The 19,551-nt window shown below is 35.5% G+C and overlaps 1 protein-coding gene across 2 annotated transcripts in view; it reads right to left on the minus strand.

Annotated features, from left to right (window-relative positions):
- Positions 1-600: 600 nt before the first annotated feature.
- Positions 601-19,551, minus strand: part of RPS6KA5 (ribosomal protein S6 kinase A5) — a 67,902-nt gene continuing 48,951 nt past the window's right edge. For both annotated transcript variants that reach the window (XM_030948632.1, XM_030948633.1), the window contains 8 exons: positions 18,992-19,117; positions 18,118-18,251; positions 14,918-15,011; positions 12,499-12,669; positions 8,992-9,183; positions 8,233-8,392; positions 7,079-7,242; positions 601-6,122 (listed from right to left, as the gene is read on the minus strand). In XM_030948632.1, the coding sequence (XP_030804492.1) occupies positions 5,883-6,122; positions 7,079-7,242; positions 8,233-8,392; positions 8,992-9,183; positions 12,499-12,669; positions 14,918-15,011; positions 18,118-18,251; positions 18,992-19,117 (1,281 nt within the window). In that variant the 3' untranslated portion in view covers positions 601-5,882. The remainder of the gene's footprint in view (positions 6,123-7,078; positions 7,243-8,232; positions 8,393-8,991; positions 9,184-12,498; positions 12,670-14,917; positions 15,012-18,117; positions 18,252-18,991; positions 19,118-19,551) is intronic.

The raw sequence follows: 19,551 nt of genomic DNA on the forward strand, positions 1-19,551 counted from the left end.
GAGTTCTGATTTGTAGCATCCCTCTACAGTGAGCACATCACCAGAGAGTGGGATCGTTCCCTCAAGCAGGTGTAGCTTCAACACGAGTAACGGCTAAGTTCAGTGGAGTTATCTGCTTAAAGGATGAGAACTCATTAAGGAGACACCTGAGAAAAGCTTTCTGAGGTATTTGCTGTTTTTGTGAATTGAGTTTCTCTTCTCCACTGTATATTACTTTCATAGGAAAAGAAGCATATGTACTTATGAGTGAGCTTCTGCAGACCATACAATGATACCTCTGTAAGCAGTCACCTCGAGTAACTCAGGGACAAATTTCAAGCATTGTCCCCTCTGTGCACCATCATCTTTAAATTTTCCCCTTTCTTCTTACTTTCCTAAACTCCAAAGACTTTAAACCTGAAAGCTTTTTTAGCATAGCTGAATGTCACACAAAAACACACCCCTAACTTAGATAAAATGTACCTGGCTAGACATAATTTTATCAGCAAACACCATTAATATATATGCATATTTTGAAATTGCTACCTTTCCAAGCAGGTTTATTTTAGTTATTCACAAGGCCTAATCCTAAATCCTTTGATTTTTTTTCCTCCTGCTTATGCAAATAGACTTTTGGTCATAATCATACTAAGACAACTACATATTTAACAAAATAAAAAAACAACTACAGAAAATCAGGTGAACATAAATGAGACCAATTTCAAGATTTGATGCTAGATTTGTTGACAAATGTCTTTGTATTAAGAAAGCTGTAAGAAGTTTGCAATCAATTTGCAGTTCCATCTGTTAGGTTTTTTGGCAGTTCCTGAAGCAATTAAAGAAGAGTTCTGTTTTTCTTTCCTTTATTATTGGCATGTCAAAGGAAGTTAGCAGACTTCTGCATGACTCTTGTGAATACAGTTGGATTGGTTGCCAATTTTTAAAAGCAATTTTACGTGTGAATAATATGGATTCCTTTCTACCACTGAATAAAGTATTAGTCAGACCAGCCCATAACATCTCTGCTTAAACATTTAAAAGTGTTTCCCAGCCAGTTGCTGTCTTCCATTTCTTTCCATTTCTGTCACACAGAACATGAAGGTTGTCAAAATACACGTTTTCTTGAAATTTACATTAATGCACGTCTCCTGCGTTTCTCCATTATGCAGTTTCTGGGTACAACAAACAGGAGACTGTTTCAGCTGGTCTATGTAATTGAAAGCATAACTTCATTTTCTACTGCAGACTACAGGAATCAGTCTGAGTTTTCTTTTCTACACAGGTGTTCTGAAGATTCAGAATCTATTTAATATGTGATACAAAAAATGTGTGATGGCAGATGAGAGCTAGTGAACAGCTCCAAATTTCTTCTACTTTTAGAGAATCCAGTGCCTTGTGGGCTTAAAGGACCAAACTGAGAAGTGTTTCTCACTAGCAGACAAAGATCAAAGCACTTTTATCTCTTTAAAGCTGAAATACCCATGTTATATTCTGATCTCTCAATCCAGAATACTCAGTCAACTATCTCAACTGAAGGAAGGCAATATCCTGTTTTGCCATGTAAAAACTAGATTTTGAAAAAGACTGTCACTTATGGAGGAAGAAATAAAGACCATTAACTTTGTAAAAACACCTGGAATGATACCTGAGACATAACAAATAATTTCAAATAACAAATAATAAATATGATGAAGTAAATGTTAAAAAGCTACACAAACACACACATATACTCAGGGACCTGCAGAGGTAGGAAATATGTTTATGTTGGATAACTGGCAAGAAAGCTTGCAGTTTATTGTCAGTGAATAATACATGCACATGGAGATAGCCAGGGGAAAAATTACCCCTGAAAATATCTGCCCAGAAGCTTCTCACCTCTGACTTCCTACAGCCTTCCTCTTCTGTGGCAGCCTTATCTGGTCCTCCAAATCTGTGTGAGCCCAGAACCCATTTTTAAAATACAAGCTCTCTTAATCAAGTCATATTACTTTAAATTGCGATCTAGACATGCAATACAGCATGTATGTACATGCATGTAGACAACACATGCACAAATTATAAAATGCTTGTGCAACATTTCATTATAACCAATGGACACATTTTCTGCTGAGAATTATTCCGTTCTCAGACGACTGAGAAGGGATACAGCTGTGCAGGAACTGTTATTTTGTTCAGAAAAGTAGCCATGGAAAAGGGCTGAGAAAATACATCCATCAGCAGAGCCAATTTGAAGCCTCAATCCATTCTGTGATGCAATACATGATCCCCCTCGCCCCCAACTGTTTAATAAAGTACTTAATAGGGGTATTTTATAGCAGTAAACAATGCATATGCTAAATACACTGATTCTTTTCCTTAAAGTATAGAAATTTCACTAAGCCAGAGGAACTGTAAAAGTTATGTTCTTTCCTTTGTACTTCTCTAAATCTTTTAGCAGAATTACCTGCTATACTAGTATTTGTGTTTCTAAAAGTATCTGGCTTTACCAGATACTGAGTACCTTGAAGATCAGATTAAAACCCACACTAACTGAAATCTCTACTCATAAGAAATTTGACTTTTCACACAAATCTGCCTACGACATCACTGACATCATTGTATTTCAGACAGCAGACAGATTCATTACCAGACATTAAAGCTGATTGAGGCATAGCAGCACTGTGAAGAAAACTTAATCCAAGTACACACATAATTCACAGTGTAGCATCTCTTCACCAAGACAATATAAAGTATTTGTAGTGCTAATGAAGATTAACTTGTACATTTCAAATTCGAAACATGGTCTGAGTATGAAAAACATGGTCTTTATATGACCTTGAGTTCCAGGCTGGTCAACAGATTAAAACATTGTTCTGCCAAGAGTAAATACTCTCCTGCAGGGACATTTGAATAAGAAGTAAACTTAATCTTGAGCTGCCTAGTTTGCAACTCAAGTTTCAATGTATCAATGTGTATGTACATCAGCAGTTGTTTATGTAATGCTAATCTAAAAATTCAGACAGCTTAGTGTCAAATCCACTTCCTCAAGAGCTCTGTTACCTGGAGGCAGCAGGCAGTCAAACATTTCAGCTACCCTGGGTAACTGGTTCAAAGCAAGGTGACACCTTAATGTACTTAGCCCTGCCCAAAAGAAATACCCTGGGTTTAAATTTTTACTAAACAACTACCATGAGAGCACAAAGAGGACAAAGAAATATTCAGCTATAAAAGTTGTCTTTGATACAACTGATGTATACTAATAACTTTAGTCTCACAACAGTATCTCAAAACCTGTGTAGAAAAAAAGATTGACAATACAGCCATTATCTCAAGCATTTAGTATCTTGTGCAAACATTCTCGTGGTTTCATCAGTTTGTCAAGAAACAGTTTAAATTTTCCAACAGGGAAACAACATTTCCTAACATCCCATGTTCCTAACATTTAAGTTCTTTCAGCTGGGTCACAATACTCCCAATCCACTTGGTATCCAACAGTTTCTTACACTTAAATGAAATCAGACTGAAATTGCTTTTTGTTGTCCTCATCCTGAAGACAAGTTCCACGAACTCCTCAAAGTGCAAACTTGATAAGCAACCTGTTCTCCAATCTCCCAATTCACTTATACTGTCTGCATAACAAGTATTAATGGTGGATTGTTTGTTGTATTTACAGCAAGTTTATTCGGGAGAGAAAAAGTATTCTTTTACAAATGAGCCATGTTCACTATTGAGATTACTTCCAAAGAGAGCATTCAGAAAGCAAACCTGAATATATTACACTGACAATTATTTTTCAATACTTTAACATAGGCCACTTAAAATTGGTTGTGTTATTAGCACATAGACTGATATTTAAATATACTACTTCTACATAAACAGTGCAAATCTCAATATTCACATCAACCTGAAATTAATGCTGCAATTACTGTTGACATTCACATCAAGAAAGTAGTAAACTATTTCACATGAGCAATTCCAAAACCTCAGAATGCCATTATTAATATTAAAGAAACACATAACAAACATATTGGGCTTAAAAGCCATGTTTTGATACACACAATCCCTGTAAACATGGATTTATTGTATTTGTCAATACTGATATATGATATAATTCTATAAATAAAACCACTGATATAAACAATTTCTATAACCTTTTTTTTTTTGCATAGGGTTTGGATTAAGGTTACTTTAGGATAGAGACAGCTGTTAACAAAATCCTCTAGTCAATTAGTCTTCCATCACACAAATTTAGGCATATGACAAGGAGCCTCTCTGACTTCAGTGGAAACTTACATATGTAAGCATTTGCAAAACTGAAGTCATTTTTAGCACTTAAGTTACCCCTAGTCATTGAGAATACAAGCTATAAAAGAGCTCTCCATAAATTTATAAAATATACTGATTTAAAAGTTTATGCTGATGTTTCTCTAAGTCACATTTATGATTCCAAACAGTTATGTACATACTATACTATCACAGTAGGAAATACTTCACTGTAGAACACCACAGTGAACAAGTCGTGAAGCACAGTGTTCAATATAATTTCCCTTTAGTATTCCCAGTGCATAAGTTGTTAACATCTACACTACACAAGGTGCCCAGGTCTAGTATTTGTTATATACAATGTAAAAGCAAGATAGAAAGAGCTTTGCATTTTACAGTAAGGAATGAAAACAGTGGGTAATATACAGGGATTCACTCCTGCAAAGTACAGAATTCTCCTTCACTAAGACCACAACCACCAAATATGGTGGATTTCAGGTCATTCAGCCCAGTAAAACAGTGCTCAGCACCTTGTAGGAAGAGAAATCTGAGTGCACTTTATTCTAAAACATCTCCTTTGGATGTTATAAAGTGCAAAAAATAAAACATATATATTCTAATATTTTACAGTCACTGTTAGACTGCCATATTTGCACAATGCAAAATTCGAATAACTTGGTATGCATTTTTATGGACCCTATAATAACAAATGCTGAAACTGGAGTTTTCTCATCTTTAAAAAATCTTAGTATTTTTAAATTATTGTGTAATTAGAAAAAGAAAATATAAATTATAATTAAATCTTGAAATAGGTATTTCAACATGTGGCCATTTTCCAAAGCATCAAATATGAAATTTAATTTTCTCTTATAGCATTACATTTTAGAATCTTTAAAATCTTTTAGAAGCTAATAACTTCAAAAAATAAAAGTTATTGTATGACAGTACTAAACATCTCACTTTATCAGGTATCTTTTACCCTAGAAGCGTTTAAAAAAATAAATTAATTAAAAAAAAAAATCTAAGACTTCTATTCTCAGTTGTTTAGAACAAGATATGTGGAATTATTTTTTAAACAAAGTAGGAGTTCCATAGTGCTTCATTTTGATCTTAAAATTCCAATAAATGGGACAGATCTTAACCATAAATTTAAAAGGCTTTAGAGTACTATACTGCTTTGGTGCATTGTACCAATGATTGTTTACATGCATGAAGAATCAAATTCTACAATATTCTTCACAGAGCTGGGTAAGAGTAGAAGATCCCGAAATTCTACATATGTTACAGAGTTTTCCTTTCTTTGAGCAGTAGGGAAAGAACTGGAGGAAGATTGTGACGCTGAGGAACTGTCTTCTTCCAAGCAGTACCATGAGCAGCACAGCTACTTATCTGGAGCTTGGCTGCACACCAGTAATGTAGCCCTCAGAGAATACAATGTTGGCTGTACAACAGTATTACACTATATCCCGTGATACCAAACAACGCTAGAAGGAAATGTATGGAAATACAGAGCTAAAAAGGTAGGACTAAAATACATTTCTAAAGCAACAGATGTCTTCCTGTAGCAGCCTGTAAGCCACAGGAGAAAGGGCAGGAGAAGACAATACAGGTACTGCCAAGTCTGTAACCACTTAACTCCTCGAGACAGGACATTCTGCTGCTCAGTCGGAGAACTGGAAGATGGTTTCTGGGTTATTGCTGTCTGTAGGGTTTGTGGGCTGCAATGTCTTTGTGGGTGTAGTTTTACCATGAGAATGAGAGGAAGAAGAATGGGAACTTTCACTGGAGCTGCTACGTGTCTCTGTGCTTGTACTTGTTTTTTTCATTTTCCTTCTTTTTGCAAGAGGTGCCTTGTCCACATTCTGGAGACAAAATCCTTCCCTTTTGTACTTGTTAAAGGCCTGTTTCAAAATAAAAGGTAATTCTAAGTTTTTCAAGATATTTAACACATTTTATCACTTATTGTGAATGGTCTATGGTACATCACAAGATAAAATGTAATTTCTTGACTAATTCCTATTGTAGCGGTAACAATGACTTCACCAGCCTTTACAGGTACATAAGAGCCAATACACAACATTATTGATTGGCATCTGCCTCTCCTTGCTCTTTTTAGTTTAGAACTATTTTTTTACTTAGCCTTAACCTATTTAACACTACATTTTCAGAGAGGACAATGCTAAATTACAGTTTTTCTTTCAGCCCAAATTATGTTGCTTGTCAGGACCTCTCCAAGAAACAATTACTTTGTTCTTCTCTCCTTCCTAAAAAGCACCCCCAAGCATTTCAGCATAGATCTGCTCAATTTTGATTTATTCTCTGTAGAGGGTATAATGAGAATCAACACTATGTTTGTAAAATACAATTGCAGTTCAAATGATTTTAATAAATATAAACTAGCAGACAACCAAGTCCACTAAAAAAGCACCCATGATATAAAAAACATGAACTACATATATTCCAGAAATTCTACCTCAATTTAGTAACCATAAGGACAAAAAGTCAAACAGTTACTTAAGTTAAATATAAAGCTTTGGTTTTTTAATAGAAGTTTGAAGACCTTTTAATAGATTTGTCTTAGAATACTTTTAATTGCTGTTTCCAGAACAGCACTCAATGCCCAAATCCTCATGAAAATAAATATCTCCAAGAAATTTATGCTTGCTTCATCATTCCTATTTTCATGTACTCCATCAGAGATGTTATGAGGAAATGTTCTTGAGGAAAAAAAAATCCAGCTATAAGCATATGCTCAACTATAAGGACAGATATGTGTAGTTTTTACGAGAAAACATACACAAATCTAAATGACACATTACAAAACACAGCACATGATAAAAAATTTCTCAGAACTTACATGGAAAGTGGCTTTGACATATGTGTGCACTGCAGCTCCTGAAGAGCCTAAGTTATCAGGTGTCATTAGAGGGTTAGATGAGAGCTGGCTGCCATCCTGAAGCCACTCGTTGTATCTCAGGCTGGACATTTTAATCCTTTTGTTTGGATCCACTGTGAGAAGTCCTAATAGAAACACATTACACCCTTTAAAACTGTCAGCTATTTATCTTTGGTCAATAGAAAATGCAAATATTTCTTAATAAAATCTCATGCATTGCTTTGATAAGTAACTAATGTCAATATTTATCCTAGGTATGCCAATATTTATCCTAGATAAGGCTCACACAGTGTTATACTATCACCATCTCCAGAAGAATCTTAAAAGCAAAAAATTGATATTTAACTGTTTGATAATGCACATCTCTCTTCACACAAACTCAGAACTACCAAATTATTTCTTCACTTATAATCTGTCTATGATAGAGTTCAAAAGAGTGAGCCTCAGATTCCCTGCACAATTCACGCAAGTCTGAATCTAGAAATAACTACATTTTTGGCAGAAAAATTCCTTACAAACCTACTTCTACAGAAATTCAGAACTCCATCTAAGTAGCATTAAGGTAGGTGTCTAGCTCATGATGAAAACATAATTAGATGCTCAAAAGCTTAAGGGACCCAAAGCATGGCAAATGTCAATGAAGCAGCTCAGAAATACAGTAAGTAGTCTTTGTATAGTAATTAAAAAATAGCCAACAGAAAAGAAATAGCAATAAATTCATTCTATACAAAAGCTCAGCTTTTATGACATTTATCTCATAAGTTGTTTTGGTTTTTTAGAACAGCAAAAATAACATAATAGAAAAACTCTGCTTTTAAACATGCTGTAAGAGTGAGTTCACTTTTTCTGAAGCTCTTCAGTTCCTTGTAATCCCACCAACCTTATTATCATCTTACCATGTTAGAAAACCCTGTTAGGTGTACAAGCAATTTGTAATGCATTGTGATGTGTCCATTGCCACTCATTGCTTGTATTAGAGGTCAGTACACAGATGAAGCTGTGCATATTACTCTGTCAGGTGAGACACTTTGGTGCATCCAGATATTATATGGTTCTCCAAATTCTATCTTTTTAAATAAAAACATAATGTACATTAAATACTTGTAAATACATACCTCGAATTAGCTCTTTAGCCTCTTCAGAAACATTTTTCCAAGCCTCTCCTTCAAAGGAAAATTCTCCCTTTTTTATTTTCTTCATAATTTCCAGCGCACTGGTACATGTTAAACTTCTGTCTTGAGACTGAAATGGTACCTGCCCTGACAGCATTGTGTACTGCCACAAGAACAAAAGCAGCCTTAGGAAACACAGGGTATTTATAGGCAACTCCACTGTTAAATATGAAGGGCTGTTGTTTGCATCACCAATGCTACACAATAAAACTTGGCCTAACATAACTTTAAGGCTATAGAATATTTAAAATATAGAAGACTTTCTCTGGAGTCCTCGCTAGAAAAAACATTCATCTATTCCAGGAAACTATGAACAAAATATATTTCTACCCCATTTATATCAAATGAAACTAATTTTCTGTAGATAAGAATACAGGTTGATTCCTTCTCTGAATTAAAAGTGTCAGAAGATTATATGGATGCCTGTAAAATCCCCTAACAAGCATACATCTTTTTGAGAAGCTGACTGTATTAAGTAATTTTTCCATTCCCAAAAATGTTAAATTTTATTTCCTACTTCCTAAAAAAAATTCTGCTCCTGGAAAACATCTGTCTTTGGAACATATTATTTGTGCAGCAGTATTTTCACCTCCCTTGAATTCATGTATCCAATTTATGTATGAAAACATCTCAAGTCCCTTACATTTTAACAAAAAATAAACACATGCAATAAAATTATAGTTTAAAACCTCAATCACTCACCAAAATGACCCCCAAACTCCACAGATCACAAGACTCATCATAACCATTGTGATTCAGGAGCTCTGGGGCAGCATAATGAAGGGTAAAACATGGAGTCTTAAGAGGCTGATTATCAGGTGGTTTTAAACGAGCAAAGCCAAAATCAATTATTTTTATTTCTGAATTATCAGTTTCATCCGTAAATAGTAAATTCTGAAAAGCAAAGATAAAAATCAATATTAGCACTGGGTACAAAACTGGTTAAAATTATTTTGCTACATCTATCACTACAGAAAATTTTCCAGTATCTAGAGGAAAGGTGAACTGCGAGACACTGAGAGAAGAGAAAAACAGAAAAAGCAATACTCTGGGTTGTAAGAAATGTGACGTTTACCTGCCCCTGCATATCTGCAAGTCAGGGCAGTTCTGAGATTACTAATGAAAATGGATACATGGCACAGAACAGTAGAGAAAAGAATTCAGGGAACTTCGACAAGAAAAAAATCCTAAGACATCAACATGTTTGGAGATGGGAGAATTGTCTTCTTCCTCAAACAAAAGCAAATTTTCTTAAGCTTCCTTCTGGCATGTTGTGAACAACAGCTTTCTTGTGGGGGGGATTCCCACTGCTCCTTCTCTCTTGTGACTGAACAGTCTTTGGTACTCAAGTGGTACCACAGCATTGCCATGAGGACAATAATGCAAAAGAGTCATTTGAAAGAGGAGGATGGTGATAAAAAGGTGCACCTTGGTATGAAGTGGTGTTAAGAAGTGCACCAATAGCTCAGAGGTTTCACTGAGAGCTGTCTGGCATGGGTGGCAAAGCCAGTATGGATTGATATGTGTTCTGGAAGAAACCTGGGACCAGCAGCATTCAAGCACTGAAGGTAACAGTCCCACCACAAACCTACTCCTTACACCAAGGCAGAGACATTGGTACAGTAGTCCCTGAGAATTCCAGCTTTACACACTGGAATGTGGCACTTTGAACTTGAGGAGAGACAAGCTGTTATCAGTTTGGAAAATATAAGGCAATCTGCTTCTTTTTTCTGCCCTGAGTATTTGTATTTGCCAAGAAAGATACAAGAGGGAAGGTAAGTCATAGAAAAACTGTCTGAGGCCAAGATGAATCATAAGCTAATTCAACTCTTCCCTTCATCTTCTGAGAGAAGAGCATAATTTTGCTACTGCCTTATTGCTCAATTTATGAATGCTAGAAAAAAATCTCAACATTAGAAATCCTATAGTCTTATCTAACCTTGTAATACAAAAGGTGAATGACTCACATAAAGTAATTAATTTCAAACTCATTAACAAGGGTAAAAAATGATTGCTAGACTGCCAGCAGATCAATAAGGAGAACATGAGACCATTCATTATGGACAAAAGAAAATAGCTGCTACAAACCAGCATTTTAGTATTTTTGCTTTCTGTACTGCTGATATAGCTTACTGAGCTTTCAGAGAAGTCAGTTTTTAATTGTTGTGTAAATGGATCTACAGGAAGCCTAATTGCAGCAAAAATATTCATACAAGGATAAGTGATTAATATAATAGCCTGTTTTCTATGATGTTATATAGTCTACAAGTAAATAAAGAATGAATAACATTGGTTTAAAAAGACCTTCCTTATGACAAAAATTAAATTGGTTATGCATGGAAAGAAAGGTACAGTCCAAGTGTCCTACACCGGGTTCGGGTATTTCTGTTAATGAGGCAAATAAAGTGTGTTTCAGAACTCTCCCATTCCCCAAATATTTACAGCTATATTTCACATAAATTTTAGGATATATAAACAACATTCTTGCACACTTGTTATGTTTTGTTGTAATACCTTTAGAACCCAGTTCACAGATTAATGATCATAGAAACAGTCCTCAAATCCTCTATGGAGAAGCTCCAACTATGGTCACATATGCTACACAAACTCTTTATTCCTATGAATTCTCTATTTTCTATCCAGTACTTTTACTCTGTTTTGTAGACCAACATATGTGATTGCAGTCCATGAAATTCCAAGTCTCACTCTTAGTTACATTTAACCAGCCAGACTTTAAATAATTATCAGTAGCACATTAGATTGAAACGTTGAGCAGCAAAAAAATCTGACTGGACTTCTTAGAAAAGCAAGAAGAATTTCCTATATATCTTTTTACAGAGAAATGCACTAACCATATCTATACTGGGAAACTTGCATACCCCATACTAAGTTCATGTCAGAACCTAAAATAGTAACTTTCAACACAAGCAGGAAGGAGACAAGCAGCTTAAGTCCAACTTTGTGGAGGCAATGGATTCTGCAAGCTGTTTGCTAACCCTTCATTACTTGACTTCCCAGACTTCTGTTCTTGAACAAATGTAGAATTGAAGACTGCCTAATTTACCTTACAGCTGAAACTCTGCTTTACTGTGCCTTATATTCAAAGTGGAAGTATGACTAAGATGATAAGAACAGAATAGAGGAAGAGGGGTTGGTTTCATCCTTTTAATAATTACTTGTTTCAAAAATGGTTTTCTTACCCTGGTGATGTGACTCTTGGAAAAGGTTTCTCTGATGACTTTTTCAACTCACACATTCGAATTTCAAAATAGTCCCTCTTTAACTGTTTACTTACAACAGGAGCCCAGGACAGAGTTTCTTTCAAACTCATATACTTTGGATTGGCTTTCAAAAACAACTAGCAACACCTAAAAGACTTCTTTACCAGTTGAATAGGAACTATTACAAAATACCAAGTTTTTCATATCACAGAAAGTACGTTACAATAAGATAAAACATCAGTAGGAATGGTGGATTATTTTTTAACTCAGCTACAAAAGGAACAGCTATTTCCTGAGGCACAGTGGCTGTCATCACCCTACAATAAACATCTTTACTGGATGAATCAACATTAATCTACACTATTTTCAGGCTCAAGAAAACATACATCCAAACCCATTGCTGGCAAAAGCACCCAAGAAAACACTGGCTCCAGGAAGCAGAACAAAGCCAGTGGTCAATCTTATAATAGTAAACTGAATGGTCTAGAAGGCACGATGCTGCTGCACAACAGAAATATCAGAAAAGCAGTTACTGAAAAACAGATATTAATAAATTGTTTCTTTTGGGAAACTACTGAACTCACTGAACTCAAATCACACATCTCTCTTAGTGCTCATTTCATACTTAACTGGAAAAGAAGCCCTACTAAGGAAATTATGATCAAACAAAAGATGGAAACGTACAGGCAAAATACCCAAACGACCTAGCTCTGCTTATGAACTGTTTCACACAATAAATACATGCTAGTGAAAAATGTCCCTATATAGGCAAAGAATGCTTTTGAATAAGTTAAGAGTAAAGATTGCTTACAGGTACTTTTACCTATGAACAGAAAAATATCTACAGAATTTGCTAAGAAAAAGTGGTAATATCTAATTAAAAATACAGAAGTAGAAAACTCTGTAACAAAGGCTGGAGAAACAGAGATATATCACATCCCAGACACTTAACTTATTGTCTAAACATATATATGCAAGTCACTTATACCTCAGGTTTCAGATCTCTGTGGACTACTCCCACATCATGCATATGGCTCACTGCTGAAACAAGTCTGCGCATAATGTGACTGGCTTCTGTCTCACTGAAATGTTTCTTCTTCTGAATACGTTCAAGCAATTCTCCTCCCTTCAGCAATTCCATTACTAGGAACGTGTGAAGCTGAAACAATAAAAATGTAGCATGTTAGAAATTTAACATTCCAAACCAACATTTACTCAGGAGTTAGGTGCTATTCTGACAGGTTCTCAATGTTTGAAGAAATAGCACTGCTGCTTGTAGTCATCTGGAAGACCAAAAAAAAGCACCAAATCTCAGATGGCATTTTTCCCATCAGTCTTGTTGAGACTGGAGAATAATGTGTTCCCCATGTGCACTTATATTTATTAACAAAAATGCAATGCCATCAGCTAAATGTATACATTTGTAGGGAGATGAAAAGGCTTTACTTAGGTTAACAAGTAAAGCTGGAAAAAGTGAAACTTTTGCTGCCTAAGCCTGTTCTGATATAAGGACATTTATCTATTAATATGCATGAGGACTTAACACTTAAATGTTACGAAATCTTTTAAAAGCACCCTGAAACTTAACCTCTGAAATAAAAAATTATCTAGAACTTGTGATTTTATCTCCTACAGAGTAGTAGCCAAAACTACTCCATCATTGGAATTACAATAGATATATTCCCAAAAATTAAAGAGCATTTTTTAAATTAAAAAAGCAATGAGTTTTTAGAAGGTTGGTCTTTTCAAGGCAATAAATAAGCAGAGGCAACATTGGCACATACTCAACTGCAATTCAAATGTCTTGCGATTAAACAAACAGCAGACTTCTCAGAACAAGGAAGTAAAGTCAGCATTCTCAAAAGGCAATGGATGTAGGCATGCCATGGCTTCCAGCCCTTCCCTCCCCTGAATGACAGTAACAAAAGTAGTATTTGCAAGCACAGTAAAAAAGTTCTGGGAAGTGGCCAAAAATGGAATTCAAAGCAATAGTCAGAAGGTGCACACTTTATATACCAAAGAACAGAAGCAGAGCTATGTGGACAGAAAACAGTAACACTTCTTAGAACAACCAAGGTGTACAGTAGTGCTTGAATGATCTCCTCTCCTGCAAATTTTCTTTATGCCTTGGGAATATCTGACAGGGAAGCTAAAAAGGATAAAAAGACTTTTTTTACTAGAAAACTTCCAGCTCACCAAGAGACTGCAACCCAATATTATATGGTTGGAATACCAATGTGGAATTTGAACAGACTGATATCAGAGCAAGTTAAAAACTGGAACTTCTTTTTATTAAGACAAACAGCAGAAAAGTCTAAACTAGAAAATTCCCATCAGTTTTGGTCTTCAGAATATTGTGCGCAAGTAATCTGAAAGGTAACACCTGGGAGCTACCAGAAGTAGCTAAAACTACACTGGGTTGGTTGGTTGAGAGCAGCCTATTCAGTGGCATAGCAGTCTGGAGAACCATTTTTTTTAGATTTAGCATATTATTTTTACTCAAAGGAAATTGAAAGAAATGTCCTGTTCTACACATGTGCACTCACACTGTGCATATATGTAAAAAAAGGGTTTTCTTGTCCATAAAAATTACAGTACAGACACTGTATCCTCTCAGTAAATTCTGAAGTGCTCTACATGAGCTCTCTGCTGGTCCCAGTACAAACAGCAGGAGGGGAACAAACTGGGATATGTGGAGAGGTAAGAGACCCCTTGTTCCATCATAAAATCTATAGACCAACATAGAACAACAGAGCAGTCTAGGTTGGAAGGGAGCTGTACAGGACATCTGGTCCAAAACTCTAGCTCAAACCAGGGCCAACTTCCAATTCAGATCAAATTATTGTTTATTCCATGCTGTGGAGTCTGTATTACATTAAAGGAAAAAGACAGTTAAGGTATCTAAGTAAACTGATCTTAACAGATTTTCAAATGGACACTTTACTTTCATATTTGGTAATCTGGCAAGGTATTTGGTTATCTCCATTAAGTTACTAATGTGTAGGAAAAGATACCAGATATACAATCTTCATATGCACCATTTCTAAATTAATTCACAAATACTGTTTTAAGATTTATGATGATTCTGGGGGAAAAGTGATAACACATGTCAGCATCATAGATACAGAAACTGGGCCATGAACACATTGTATGATGCCAAAGAAAGACAAAACAGAACAATGAACAGAATTCAAGCCTCTAATTTTTTCACATACTGTTTTGATTTGCTAGAGTAACTGCAAGATTGTTAGAATGCACAATTTCTGCTTCATTTTCTATACTGACTAGAAAAAAGCCCTAGGAAAAAAGTTGCCTCAACAGTTACAGAATGCTTAAGTCCAAAAAGTTCTTGAGAAAACACATGGCAATATGTTTGGTAGGTGCTGATTACAGTTTCTTCAAAATACCTGGTCATGAAAAACTTCATGTAACTTCACTACATTTGGATGTCCCTCGCAGAGCCTCAGAGCTGTTATTTCTCTCTGGGTGTTGGCTTCCATTCTGGAAAAATTGAGCACATCTTGTACCAATTTTACTGAGCAAATTGCACATTCCAAGTGTTATTTTTTAACTGTTTGCAATCCATATTTTTTTACTATTACAACCACTTGAACACAATTAAATGCATATTAAAATTAAGTGGAGAAAAACTCTCCTCATAACCCTGCAATTTAGTCCATTAAAAAACCCACACCCAATTCAAACAATGTTTTTAATGCAACTGCAACTTCCTACAGCAAAAGCTGATGTGATACAGAATAGTTTCAATCTAAAACAAATCATGCCCTTAGACCAGAGCAATTTGACTTCACCTCTGTTATTACCAATATTTGTTAGTTCACCTTTATCTTGGCCCAACCTTTTTCCATTCTTAATGGGGACAAGTACTTCAAAATTATATAGAAACTATGAACTCTACTAGAAAAAGAGTAACATCATCTATATGTGTTATATTGAAATGTGTTATTCAAATAAACCCCTAAACAGAGCATTGTAAAACTCTGAAATGGAAGAGATAAGAGACTATTTCCAGAGAAAAATCATTGCATAAATTCCCTTTCAAGTACTGAAATCTATTGCCATAAAAAGTCAAAATGGTGAGTGTTACAAAAACTACATGAATGGTGACAGAGCAGAATATTTTTTTCCACTAGTTAGATATACTGATTTACTTTGGGCAAATAATGCCTGAAAATTTCTGCCAAAACTCTCTCTGAGAAAGGCTAATCCTGTACTGACTTAGAGAATGGCTTCACAGGCAACAGATACAGATAGAAGCTTTCACCACATATTTTCTTTATTTCTGGTTGTTTTTTTTTTTCCTAATTAGGATGAGAGCTATAGTGAGAATTCTGTGCAAGAGAATTCTGTATTTCTGTAGGCTTCATATAATCAACAAGTAAACTAAGCTGTTCCACCTGCATCTCTGCTGCTGAATTTTTTTAACTGAAAGTGACTTCTAGTCCTTTAAGGAATTAAAAAACCTGACTCACAGAGTCTTTCCTCCTAAACTACTATCATAAGGAAGCAGATCTTGGAAACAGATGAAAAGGGTTCAGTATCATGAGCGCAAATCTTTGAAATTTGTATGTGGACTTTTCTGAATGTTTCCCCTCTGTAAATAGTTACCATCTCAGATTTTAAGCAACCTTGTGAGTAACAAATGGGATGCTCTAAAACAGTAACTCAAGCAGGTTTACTTTGTTTCAGTGGTCATCAGACGTACAGAGAAACCTAAAAATGTTGCCTGGGGGCAGGTCCAGCACTATTAAAAAAGCAGAGGAACTGTTCATCTGAGCTTTCTCCTCAAGTATCATGAAAAGGTTTCCCTAGATGTAAGATTCCCTTTTTGGGCAGGTTTGCCTGGTAGGAGTGAAAGACTGATTTTGAGGCAAAGAAATTCCTAGAAACTTATTATACTTTTCCTTTTAGCAAGATTTAGTGGTGTGATTCTCAGAGCAATATTACTTACAGATTCTAATTCAAGTTGGGTTTTGGCCAACTGTTCAGAGTGTGGGTTTACAGCTAACTCTAAATACTGTAAAAACACGCTGAGTCTGCTCACACCCTGCAATCCCTAAAAAAATTCAAAAATCTCTGTATACAGATAATTTCTTACCTTCATTTAGCCTGAGCCACCAAGATGAAGGAGAAAGAGCAAAAAAACCCATGAGTAATATAATTCAGGGGCATAATTTCTAGAAGTTAAGCTCTAGGGGAAAAGTACATACTGGTCTGCTCATTTATCCCGAAACAAAATGCACATTAGGTTAAGATGAGGTGGGAGCACTAACCTACAGCTCTGCTGGTACCACAGAAAAAACTTCTGAATGTAGACACATGGAAGAGATCTCCACATTAAAATACCCAATGCAGGTGTCTACCACACACCACTTAAGGTCTCATTATAATGAGTGAAATTTCCATGAATCCATCTTATAGGGTGGACTAGTTCACTGTAACATACATACCTAGAGTAGGATTCAGTGGCCTAAGCATAGGAAGAAGAGCCTGGAAGATGACATCAGCCATGAAGACATCTACAAAAAGGTAGCAGTCACAAGACTGATGGGAACCAGAGGACAGAGAAGACACCAACAGATGCTAAAATGGCCCTATGTAGATGTCTATGTTTAAGTTACTGAATCCCACTTCTAGTGCAAGCCAGTTTTAGGCAGGCTTCCATTAATTCAGCAGACCTCAGAAAACTAACTCAGACACCTCACTTCAGCTTCTTGTTCTTGAACCCATCCTATTCAAAAAGCATATGATGAAGAGACAGACACTTAGGTCTGGCAGACAGCTTCTTCTGGAGTCTGGAAAAACAGAGGTACAGCCAAATGTCTTGGGCAAGAGATCACTGAACTATCATTCTGACAGCAGAACATTTCTACTCTCCTGCCAGCATTCTGCAACACACTAGGGATGTACTTACTAATGAACTGTGCAAAATGAAGGCAAAAATCCATCTGCTACTCAAAGAATCCCTTATCTTTATTCTTCTCTGAGCAGAAACTCACAGAGAAATCCATTCTGGAAGAGAACCAGATGGTACCCGTGTACAAAGCAAGTCAGCTGCTTCCATTGTGGTGTTCTCTTCAGAACATCCAGGAAACAAGATACAACTGACAATTCCATAGTCTAATTCCATTTTATACATATACACATACACACACTCTTAGATCTGAGGCAACCCACACTGCAGACCATTCCTAAAAGCAGTATCCTAGGCAATCCATTGGGCTGCTAAAGAGAGGGAGCTAGCTTAAGCCTACATTCAGTTCACCTAAGTGTCAAGATAAAAGAACCTCGTACCTTTACTTTGTTAGGAGCAAAATTAGGGGAAATAATGGTAGAATACAACTAGGAACCACAAAAGTACTCTCTAGGTTTCTTCTTGTGTCCCAACTAGAGTAACATTTTATTTCAAAAGACTCCCAGAATCTTTTAACGGTCATAAGGTTACAATAAGTTTCTGTAGATTCATAGAACAGGAAATAATTTTAAAGCTACTTTTCCACTTCCAAAAATGTAGTGACCATTATTCTACTCCAAGGGTGACAGTAAGCAAAGAAAATATTTTTATTGTCTTATAGAATATTTATACCTTTTGCTAATTATTTTTACTGCATACTCTTGGCTAGTTTTCTTGTGTAAGCACTTTCGACAAATGGAAAAACTTCCTTCTCCCAATGGTTTCTCTTTCAGATCCAGTTCATAATGATGATAAAATGGAGAGTCCTGTTAGGAAACTGTCTGTATTTAGTTTTGCAGAATACTTTTAGTATACACAGTCAAAGACAAAGTAAAATTTCATGAGAATTTTTCATCTATATTTAAAACTGTAAAAGAGCTCTCTTTTTATTAAAATATAATCAAATTTTACTGAATAAAATGCATAAACATTATTCTAACAATCAAAAAGTAAAGCTTACATTACATTAAACAAACAATCACTAAATAAATCATTACTACTACAACAATTGAAGATACAAAATATTCAGACAAACAGGATCAAAGGTGGTCATACATACATTTATCCACAAAACTATGTGCTCATTTGAGGACATCACAATAGCATGTGCTCTTATAAGGCTTCACCCAACTATATGCTCTTTTGGGTAAATATAACATAGATGGAATTATTATATAATAAAGTAGCTTCAGAAATATCTACAATGTTTGGCTGAATAAGAACTATCAGGAGTCTTATTATTATTATTACTACTATACTTCAGTCATCTGGAAAACTAGACAATAATCTCATTTTTCAGATTCAACTTCAGCCATTTCTTAATAGTATCACATGCAAGATGTGATGGATCATCAGATGCTTGAATCATCTGAGGAGCCATTACAGAGAGTTGATAAATGAATGATGACTATTTTGTAATCCATAGCCTAGCTTATAATTGCTGCTTGGGAAGTTATACACAGTTTTAATTTAACCAAATTAATTTAAGTCTTGATATTATTGTTACCTTCAACATAGCACTTCTGGCAATAGTTGTCATTCCAGGTCTCTCATCCCCCACATAAAACTGGAAGGGATCTACTGTAGCTGCATTGCGTTTAAACAAAATAGAAGGTGCAACGAAAGAATATCCCTATGAAATTAAAACATCAGAGAAGGGCACAGCTTGATACTGTTGCACATAAACTACCATAATACATATGAAACAACAGAAGCTTCAGAAGAATTTTTCAATAAATCAGAATTTTTGTATCATAATAGAGAAATTGTGACTTACTCTGTTCAATATGAATAGATATCTTCCTGGAATTAGTTATATGATCCTCCACAGTTAGAGACAAAATGATAATACTACAAGAATTCTAATTAATGTTAATCTGGCTCAGCTACAATTGCTTTACAATAGTTATAAAGGCTTGGACTTCAAACTAGCCAGCTTCCCATGACACCTTAACTTTAAGGCATGAAAAGGCATGAAATAGTTTGTATTGTGATGTAAGCATCGAACAATTTTAAATGGATAAAATTTATATCCATGTGTGTGGGCAATGATGTGCCCAGTTTGAG

This window comes from Camarhynchus parvulus, chromosome 5 (assembly GCF_901933205.1).
Source record: "Camarhynchus parvulus chromosome 5, STF_HiC, whole genome shotgun sequence".
Classification (NCBI taxonomy): Eukaryota; Metazoa; Chordata; class Aves; order Passeriformes; family Thraupidae; genus Camarhynchus; species Camarhynchus parvulus.